The sequence below is a fragment of the Rhopilema esculentum genome, chromosome 16, assembly GCF_057945365.1.
Source record: "Rhopilema esculentum isolate cy_ngs chromosome 16, ASM5794536v1, whole genome shotgun sequence".
Classification (NCBI taxonomy): domain Eukaryota; kingdom Metazoa; phylum Cnidaria; class Scyphozoa; order Rhizostomeae; family Rhizostomatidae; genus Rhopilema; species Rhopilema esculentum.
This window is the reverse complement of record NC_142830.1, coordinates 742,292-753,034: the sequence shown is the minus strand read 5'-3', so window position 1 is coordinate 753,034 and position 10,743 is coordinate 742,292. Positions and strand designations below refer to the sequence as shown.

Below are 10,743 nucleotides of genomic sequence, written 5' to 3'. Positions count from 1 at the left end.
TTGAAATAATATTACCTATCATCGATGGAAGCAGGCAGAGCTGTAGAGCCCCCCATCACATCTAACTCACATGATATCACATTTAGAAGCATCATCTAACTGTCTGGAACTGTCTGGAACAACTGCCTTAAATCAAAGTTGATTTTACCACTTTTTTACTGAATGCACGACAGTGTTATTGCCAAGTGAAAACCGAACGCATTAATTGCATCGATCGAGGAAAAGTCGTATTATCAAGTGTCTTTTTACTGACAAAGCGTTACGACCAAACCATAAATAATTTACTTAAAATCAGTTTTTAAAACTTTTATTCATAAGAGACAAGTAAAACTTTGAGAAAGACAAAAAGGGCTAAACTTTATGGGGGGAAAATTTGAAACGTTTTCTAACTAACCAAGTCAAAAGATTTTATAAAAAATCTTATTTATCGATGCACAAAACATCTGAATCAGAATATATATATATATATATTTAGGGTTTGCACTTCAACGCGACCGCTGTTTTCAATGTGTGTGCTATGCCCTGAGCCTTAAATTGACATATTAAAAGTGAATCTCATGAAATAAAAGTAGAATACATTAAATAAATAAAAAGCAGATCTAACTATATACATTCAAATTTAATTTTTATCTTAGTTAAAATGTTCCTTAATGTTAGTTAAAACGTTTTGTCTTAAATTATTTAAAGTTTTTAATTTTACGGAGTTCTCGTAGTTGTTTTACTATACTTTTCTTCAATGGCTTTGCTGAACGTAGCTTAAGTCACTCCAATCATTTCCAGTTTCATTGTTTGCCTTCATTTAAATGAATTTGTCTAATGAAGAAGCCAGAAATTTTAAAACTTTCCGGTCAATAAAGAACCAAGGATTGTTCTTCTATTTTTTTAATTGCTAGATTCGTCTTCTTCTTCATCTTCCCCAACCTCCAAAAGTCCTACCGACAACAAGTAAACAGTTAAAAATATCCAAACGAAATGACATTTTGAAACATTTGAGCTGAAAATGGTCTTTTATTTCTGAATATTGATTTATTATTTTTTATTTCTCCTGATTTTTTTCATGTTTACGATAAGTAAGTGGCAACTCATTGAGAAGTGCCATCAACGATTTAAGTGCCAAGATTAAGTGTTAACTTACATTGAGCATATTGTTCCAGTGTACCCAGAAGCACAAGTGCATGTAAAATGATTAACTAGGTTGTTGCAAGTTCCTCCATTTTGGCAAGGAGAGCTTGCACATTCATTGATATCTGTCGAAAATACAATTGTTTGCATATATAATTACTAATGCAAAGAAGAGTTCCACATCAAAAGCAACTGGTTGCAATCAAAATAGATAACCATCAATATCAATAGAAAAATATGATATCGAGATGCTAACATCCACTTCAATATCAATATATCTCCTATGAACTTGTAGAAATTCAGCTCGATATTTACACGACAAATGTAGATGCAGAATGTCTCTAAGCAAATACTGGCATATCACATTTCAAAATCGACATTGTTAACACACTTCAAAATCGACAGCTAAATCAGCTACCATGTTGCAATACAAATGTCCGGCAAATGCTTGAAAATGTCGCACTTGTGTTTCAGCAACAAATAAAATTGTTTGCACAGTTTGCCGTGAACACAAATGTATTCTAGTTTAGTCAACTTTCAAGTAGACAATTAAGCTTATTTTTTCTCTATTTACACGCAAAAATGCAATTCGTAGAGGCAACGAAGATGATTGAGAAGCAAAGGGCTAGCGCAACGAGCAATGATTACAATATTAACCAAATCAAATTTGGCTAGACAACGATAGAGTGTTACTTTTTGAGATGTGCCAAATGAAGTCCAGCTTACGGTGCACGCTCAAAGCAAGGCCCTCTCTCCATCTAATTAAATTCACTCTTCACAGCTCACAATTCACTGATGTAAACCAATCTAAACTTGGAGATATGCGTTACCAGAAATTAATTAGGCTGGAGCAAGTAGTTTGGTCAACCTCTTGGCACCAGAATCTGTTTCAAACTTAAAAAGATTGGTCTCAATGACGACTTTTTAAACACTGTATGTTTCACCTGCCAAACAACAGTGATTTAAAAGCGGGTACTAAGTTGCTTGGATCAAGTCTACCAAAGAAACATTTGCTATGTGTCTTCCGAAACAAATCATTGAATATAATCATCGCACATGCCGGTTCAATTGAACTGTCCCTCTCGGTTACTATCAAGAGACAATTTCATACCTTCTCCGCAGTTGTACCCGGAGTAACCAGGTGCACATACACAGGAGTACATATTCAAATGATCAATGCATTGTCCACCGTTTTGACATGGCATGCTAGCACATTCATCTATGTCTGCAACAGAAGTAAGCTTGAACATAAACATATAATCCGAAAAGGAACTTTCTAAAATGCTAAAATTTATTTTAAAGAACAAAGATAAGCTCTGCATTTATCTGAGTTTGCTAGATCTGCGCTAATGTCCAGAAAACATCAAATAGATTCTTGGGTAGAAAGGTCTTTTGAAATAGTAAAGATTATTATGTGCGGTGAGCATTTGTGAAAAATTTAATCTTGTTTAAAAAAAATTTAGTCATTGTAGGTTCACATAAATACATCTGACTTAATAAAAAGGCCAAACAGTATAAGTTGATTCATTGAAGGTAATTACTCCTATTATGACTGTTTCCATCAAAACCAGCTCTAGATAAACCCAAGTCAAAGAAGTTAGGAGATCATTAATATAAAAATTTACTGAAAATTTTCCGTTTTGAAGTGAAAATAAATTTTCAGACGAAATACCAAGGTGGTAAGTAAGCAAGATTTTAATGATACGATCAGTATGCAAGAAGATAAGTTAATGAAATGCCTTACTTGTCCCACATGTTGGTCCACCGTATCCTGGATTGCAAAAGCAGGAGAAATAATTCAAATAGTCATTGCAGCTTCCACCATTTTGACAAGGATTGCTGGCACATTCGTTAATATCTGCGTAATAAGAGGTATATATGTGACTTTTACAGACTTTTTCGTTAGTGACACGAAACTGGTTGCTATTAACCATCTTTTGAATATAAGGTTTGCGAAAGGACAGAAGATCATAGTGGACTACAAATTGACTTAGAAGTTAAAAGCTGTAGTTCAAATGAAACTCAATAAAAAAGCAGATCTTGCATAAAAAGTAGCACTACGAAATACCAAGCTGGCAAGTAAGCAAGATTTTAATGATACGATCAGTATGCAAGAAGATAAGTTAATGAAATGCCTTACTTGTCCCACATGTTGGTCCACCGTATCCTGGATTGCAAAAGCAGGAGAAATAATTCAAATAGTCATTGCAGCTTCCACCATTTTGACAAGGATTGCTGGCACATTCGTTAATATCTGCGTAATAAGAGGTATATATGTGACTTTTACAGACTTTTTCGTTAGTGACACGAAACTGGTTGCTATTAACCATCTTTTGAATATAAGGTTTGCGAAAGGACAGAAGATCATAGTGGACTACAAATTGACTTAGAAGTTAAAAGCTGTAGTTCAAATGAAACTCAATAAAAAAGCAGATCTTGCATAAAAAGTAGCACTACGAAATACCAAGCTGGCAAGTAAGCAAGATTTTAATGATACGATCAGTATGCAAGAAGATAAGTTAATGAAATGCCTTACTTGTCCCACATGTTGGTCCACCGTATCCTGGATTGCAAAAGCAGGAGAAATAATTCAAATAGTCATTGCAGCTTCCACCATTTTGACAAGGATTGCTGGCACATTCGTTAATATCTGCGTAATAAGAGGAATATATGTGACTTTTACAGACTTTTTCGTTAGTGACACGAAACTGGTTGCTATTAACCATCTTTTGAATATAAGGTTTGCGAAAGGACAGAAGATCATAGTGGACTACAAATTGACTTAGAAGTTAAAAGCTGTAGTTCAAATGAAACTCAATAAAAAAGCAGATCTTGCATAAAAAGTAGCACTACGAAATACCAAGCTGGCAAGTAAGCAAGATTTTAATGATACGATCAGTATGCAAGAAGATAAGTTAATGAAATGCCTTACTTGTCCCACATGTTGGTCCACCGTATCCTGGGTTGCAAGAGCAGGAGAAATAATTCAAATAGTCATTGCAGCTTCCACCATTTTGACAAGGATTGCTATCACATTCGTTGATTTCTGCACAAATAGAAGAGAACATATTTATCTTTTGGTAATACAAGGAGGCTTTCAGAGCTTTTCAAAGAAAGTTTAAGTTAATAAAATGATTGCCATCCTGCCAATGAAAATTTTTAGTTAAAGTTACCTTGGAAAATTTTGAAAGCTACTGCTCGAGAGAGGTTTCAAGAATACAATTTTTATATCAAGTCGTTTGCGTACCTGTAGAGCAAAGAGCGCCGGTATATCCAGGAGAACACTGGCAACGGAATCTGTTTACTTCGTCATGGCATGTTCCACCATTTTGACATGGACTGCTTGAGCATTCGTTGATGTCTATTGGTGATAAAAATAATAGAAATGTTCTCTCAAAAATGTTCAACCTAATAAAAAAAACATGAACTACAGAAATCCAAATAGGCAACTTTTCAGATCAGAATTACAAAGGGTCTTCAAAATAATGTTTCAATCATATCCTTGCTCAAAATCATTCCAACCCTTTAACAAAAAGACTAACTATAATAAAACAAAAGGTATCTTCTTTATATAATGTATGCCAACAATCATTTCTTCTTGATATCCCCGGTCTTCTTAAGTATATAAAAAACGATTTTAAAGCCATGACTACTTACTTATCTCACAAACTGTTCCTTCGAATCCTGGAGCACAGTTGCAGGTATATTCATTGACTCTGTCAGAGCAAGTCCCTCCACTTTGGCAAGGAGAGCTGGCACATTCGTCGATATCTATATAAGCAAGTATTGATATTTGAAAGAATGAAGTGAAGTTATTTCTTAAACAATATCAAGGAAATTCTTTTGGCTACTTTGAAAGTCCATCGGTGTAAAACGAGATTTTTGGTACTTAATGTAAATCAACCCGGGTACTTAAAGGGGTTCGTCGGGACTTCCAACTTATACCAATGTTTATGAGACCATTTTCTTAACATAAGCAAGCTAAAACATACGTTGTGATTTCTTTTCTTTATTATTTTTTTCACAATATATAGAGGATGGTACACATTTGAATAAACGAATTATCAAAATATTCCAGCATGAAAAAGGGGTCCTATGAATACTTACTGATGGGTACTTACTAATGGGAACTTACTGTTGAGGACCGTTGAGGCAGCATACCAATTTTTCACCTGACCAGTCCGTCCCTTAAGCCAAGCCAACATGGTCAGTAACGCTCAACAGTTAAATTGTATTATTTACCTGTTTCGCAATGCGTTCCGGTGTAGCCAGGAATGCACGTGCACCTAAAGCTGTTCAATAAATCTTGGCAGGTTGCACCATTAAAACATGGCAGAGAATGGCATTCATTTATTTCTAGAAAGAAATTCGCATCAATGCTAAAGTTGTATATAATACCAATTTAACAGAATTTTTATATTGAATGCCAGTATATTGATTTCTATTTGTTCTAAATACTTTTACTATTCTCTAAGTTAAAGAAATTTTTCAAAGTTGAAGCTGTTTGATGGTCTAGGCTTTCTCAAGCTATATTGAAAGAAAGGCTCTTATTGTTCAGGGAGAGATTTTTGGCCATTTCAAATTTAATTTTAGATATCTACTGAAACTGATACTCTTTTGGGGTAGTAGTGGCTTGCTCAGGTTTATAACTTCAGGTGTATCTTTCATTGAATGCCATTGCAAATAAATCAAATTCTGATGAAGATAACTGAGTAGCAATAAGGGGGGGGGGGTGGGGTGCTCTTCCGTTTTAAAGTACTTGGAAATCTGCCGCGAGCATGGTTACACTATTTTGGACTTCTTGTCTAGCCGGGGGTAAACTGTTGACAACACTGCAATTTTGATCACGCCAAGATCTAGCCAAGGGTATTATCTTTGACAACACTTAAATGATTTCCAAGTTCGATCAAACAAACTATTTTGCGATATCTGCAAACTCGAATGGCTTGGAAATGAATCAATAGACTATATCAAGGGTATTCTATTTCTAGAAAATGATCTAATTATCGGTACCATGTCCTCGTGGCAGATCTTTATAAAAAATTTAGCCAAGAATGGCCTTTGGTACTCAGTTCAGGAATTCAGCCCCTCCCGATGCTGGTATTGCTGACTTTTAACAATTCTGTCAGAACTTTGTAGAATTCATAAAGGAAACCATAAAATACCAAGTTCTCTCACAGAGTGTCTCCAATTTTAAAAAGCTTTGATATGAATGAACTCCATAATCTTTCAAGAAAACCAGGTTTGCACCGTATTTCAAGCGTGCTTGCCCAAGAGCTTGATGTTATAAGCAATGTTTGTGTTTTTAAATGGTCAAAACTGACATGTATAATTCAGAATTTTACAAAAAGTTACATTTTAAAACTGTCAAAAAGGAAATAAAGACCAAGGTATAGATCTATTATTTAGAATTTTATTTTCAGTTCCAGATCCTGACTCTAAAATAAAGTAAAAATACCCATTGGATTTGTTCAAGAACCAAGAATAGCCTTGAATAGAGGGTTAATCTGGTGAAATGAATATTTTTTCTTTGTTAACTTTAGTAGAATTGTCATGCATCTGTTGATACTTGCCTGCATCGCATAATCTTCCTGTAAATCCGGGAGTACACATACATTTGAACTCTTCTCCAATACTGCTACATGTACCTTGGTTTTGACAAGGGCTGTTATTGCAGTTGTGTAGGCCTATAAACCGGAAGTATACAAGTTTCAAAGTTTATGTTTTTGAAGGTAGCACGGAAAATCGGAAGCATGCATGCTTTTACCCTGGGTACCAGAGTCTCTATTATTTAATATAGTTAGCAAATAAATTTAGTACCAGAATGAAAAATATAATAGTTTGATTGTTAAAAATACGACGTTTCGAGCATGTACTCATTATCAAGACTTGATAATTCTTTGATGATATTAAGAAAGAAATGTTCTGTGATTTTCTATGATTTGGTCCACGTTAATTACGTTAGGAAGACTCGTGCCTTCAGTTTCACGTGCTACTGGGAATAAAGCAACTAACTCAAAAGAAACCTATGGGGGTCAAAGTTGTAATGCAACTTTTCGAGAGTCTTAAATGCTAATAATAAGGAAAATATAACCAAAACTATATAAAAGGAAAGGTTCACGACTTCTGTAGACATAAAGAGTTCGTTTTCTCTCTTAGATTATTCAACTAAGAACAAAGAACCAACCAATATAAATTTTTTTCAGTTATTATCTGACGTTTATACTCTGAAGAGTGGCGGACGGAGCTAAGTTAAACAAAATGGTGGATATCGCTAAGCAGTGTTAACATCTGTAACCCCTGTGATTCATCGCGCGCATGGCAAGTACCCTTTTCCACTATGCGCTTCAGTCCGTGTGCTATGTTTCCGCTATTTCGTGACGCTATTTCGCAGTAATTCAGTTATTTGTTAAACGCCCTTTTTTAATATTGAATCATCACCACTCGAATTTAGGCTGAATCCGCGCAACTGCGAAATCATAAAGGACTCACAAGCTGACGACGAGTAGCAGCGTTTGGAATTTCATTCTGGCTACATTCTGAACAAGATTATTCATTGAAGAAAATAAACAATTCTGAAAATATTCTGGCTAGTGAATTTGTTTATGAAAGGGCGCGTATGTGAAAAAAGAACCCTGAAGTGCCAGCCTTTAAACCTTAGGTTAAACTTTTCAAATTACGCAAGTATTTTTGCACTTCGAAAGAGTAAGTAGTAAAATTTTAGAAAATAATTAACATCTCTTCTGATTAGCACTATCCACAATTTACTATTTGCAATTGTAGAAAAGTCAATATTACTTTTCAGGCTTTCACAATGAAGCCCATATTGTTGACCGTCGCAATGAACGCATTCGTAGTAAGGATGATGACACGTTTCTTTGCAAAGAACGCCACGTGGGCATGGATGAAGCTTCTGGCATGTTTCTCCAATCTAAAGGTAAATAAGAATCATTTTCATACAAATACATGCAAATGCTTGTATGTTCCATTTATTTGTTAATATTCAAAACATGAAAGACTAAAATTCCTTAATATTTTTCTAAGGGTTTAAGATATCTTACATACACTATTGAGTATTCGTTTTAATGTTATCTACACTCGCATCCGAAAAGTTTTCCAAAGCTGCAAGATTTTTAACTCGGTATAATCCAAATTGATGTAGCAAGTTACGTAGGAGTTTTAAGATGACTGCTTGAGAAGAAGACAATCAAGAAATTTTCAAAGTATGGTTAAGTTTTCCATATTTTTAAACAATGACACTATTATAATCTCAATGACATTAACAGAGTCGTATTAACAGAGTCAGAATCATCAAAAAAAGCAACCAAAAATGTGCAACTTCCACAAACTACAAAGCCAAAATTGATTGTTTTCTGGTTCTCCAGCTATGGTGACCTACATAAGTCACAGCAATATTTTCTTTTTCACAGGAAATCTTTCGTTCTCATAAAAGGAACCACTTTCTCGTGGCAAAAAACTTTTTCTCTTACGGCAAAATATTCTCTCTCTTGACAAAACTTCTTTCTTGCGGCAAAACTCCTTTCCATACAGCAAAAGAATCTTTCTCACGGCAAAACTCACTTTCTGTGGCAAAATTTTCTTTCACACCAGAAATATTTCTTTTTTTCGCAAAGCAAAGGGTGTTAAAGCGACATATCTCGTCGCATTTCCTCGCAATTCAAGGTCCACGATTTTCACAGTATATGAAAACCGAAGAACGTATTTCATCTTAATTCATCGTAATTCAACGTATTTTGTCGAGAGAAACAAAATTGTTTGATTTCTTCCAATGAATTACGTTAAATTTCATTGAATTACGTTCTACAAGGTGGTTTTCATATAATTTGGTCGGTTTTCATAAAACGAAGTAATCTTAATTTATCGTAGACTCTGGATTGCGATGAAATACATCAAAATTCGTTACTTGCTCAGAAGACGAAACCTTTAGTCTTTTGTTCCAAAACACTACCGTCTTCGACCAATCAGTGTTGCAGAGTCATAGCACATGCGCATTAATAACAGTACTCGCACAGTTGTTCTGCCTGTGACCACACAACTCTTGGACTTCCCGCCAGGGCTTCGAATGATAAGGCGCATGTGTAGTGACCCTGAAACGGGGGCTAGTGCATGTCTAGAAAGACGGACATGATTCATCTCCCGGGCAAGCATATGAAAAGCAGCCTTAAGTGCGGCTTTATAACTTTGAGACTGTCAAATTTAAAGCTAACAATTTCACTTTACAAAAAGTTTTTTTTAACTTGGTTTCGTTCTAAATCGGTTTTTAACTGTAGCTAATGCTTAATGCTTTCAAGAAAGTGATCCAAATTTAAACGACCATATTGTTTCAACGCTGTTGCCATTACTTAAGTGCATTTTGTGTCGCCAAAATAAATGGAGGTAAAATCATTTAACCAACCTCTGTCTGGTTGTAATCTGTTGACTTGTAAACCCAGCCAGGTCTTTGAACAAGACTACTTCCATTTTCACCAGCAATCTTACTGTTCAGTTCACAAATGGCAGTGACATTCTGTATATTGTATGATTTGCATTTAGGATGCTTTACACATTCCAAAGTGCAGTCTGCATCATGGATACCTTGTATTGTTGCCAACAGGCTTCCTTGTAGGGACCAATCAACTTCGAATATCGTGAAATCTGCATGGACCAGGCAAGGGAGGCGAAGAATTAGTCCACTGCAATAATTCCATAGATTTGCAAGCATCCATAATCTGGAATATAATTTTTTTGCAAAATTAATGTGAGATGTATGTTACTTACATGATGCTTGCAAATTTGATACGGTCATCTGTTTCTCATATTTGTTCAGATATTTAACGGAAAACAAAGCAAATTTTTTCATGTTGAAAAATTTGGTAAGAAGAGAAAACAGCAGCAAGAGAAACTTTCTTCAATGTCATCCCTACTGCATAAAATCCAGGTTAACAAATAATAGTTGTATTGAAATGCAAAACGAATGATCTGAATTCATCATTAGTAGTAAAACTAATAGTCATTCTTCTATGAAGATTTGTCTCACCTTAAGAATACTGCAGATGCCTTGGTGATTACCATTTTGTGGTTTTTGTAATCTGAAATAGGTCCCACTAGGTAGGACTTCAAATACAGACCTCGTTTAAAACTTGATCTTCAAACGTTTATCCGTATATCCTGACCTTGCAGCTTGCCTATGTTTACACCTATGGAAAAACTACCCTGAAGTTTGAGTCTTACCAATAGCTTGTCCTACTGTGGCGACGATTTGCTACAAATAACCAATTTTCTAGACGCCATACAATTTATTACTGAATAACAAATCAAGTTGTTCTTACCAACCGTCAAGATGTGAATGAGTATTGTGAGGTTGTATGGTATCACTTGTTGCATTCAGGTTTTGTGGTAAAGAATGTCATTACCTCAGGTTTCTAAAGCAGATAACTAACATCATTATCTTGTGGTTTTGCTTATGTATGTGTGATACTCAGTTGCCAAGCCTGATTCAAGTTCCCATCAATAAATCAATTTTTCGCTAGTATTTGTGTGATCTGATATTGAACCTGCATAAAAATAGGGACCGTTTTGATTTCTTTGGATTAAAAAAAGACAAAAATTTACCAAGCAACG

The 10,743-nt window shown here is 35.0% G+C and overlaps 1 protein-coding gene across 1 annotated transcript in view; it reads right to left on the bottom strand.

Moving 5' to 3' along the window:
- Window positions 1-10,429, bottom strand: part of LOC135682061 (uncharacterized) — a 50,651-nt gene extending 40,222 nt beyond the window's left edge. Inside the window, exons 1-14 of the mRNA XM_089112903.1 lie at window positions 10,160-10,429; window positions 9,539-9,851; window positions 7,921-8,053; window positions 6,696-6,809; window positions 5,365-5,478; window positions 4,780-4,893; window positions 4,370-4,483; window positions 4,055-4,168; window positions 3,659-3,772; window positions 3,263-3,376; window positions 2,867-2,980; window positions 2,234-2,347; window positions 1,136-1,247; window positions 911-932 (exon numbers count right to left, since the gene is read on the bottom strand). Of these exons, the coding sequence (XP_088969029.1) occupies window positions 911-932; window positions 1,136-1,247; window positions 2,234-2,347; window positions 2,867-2,980; window positions 3,263-3,376; window positions 3,659-3,772; window positions 4,055-4,168; window positions 4,370-4,483; window positions 4,780-4,893; window positions 5,365-5,478; window positions 6,696-6,809; window positions 7,921-8,053; window positions 9,539-9,851; window positions 10,160-10,194 (1,641 nt within the window). The 5' untranslated portion in view covers window positions 10,195-10,429. The remainder of the gene's footprint in view (window positions 1-910; window positions 933-1,135; window positions 1,248-2,233; window positions 2,348-2,866; window positions 2,981-3,262; window positions 3,377-3,658; window positions 3,773-4,054; window positions 4,169-4,369; window positions 4,484-4,779; window positions 4,894-5,364; window positions 5,479-6,695; window positions 6,810-7,920; window positions 8,054-9,538; window positions 9,852-10,159) is intronic.
- Between the last annotated feature and the right edge of the window lie 314 nt (window positions 10,430-10,743).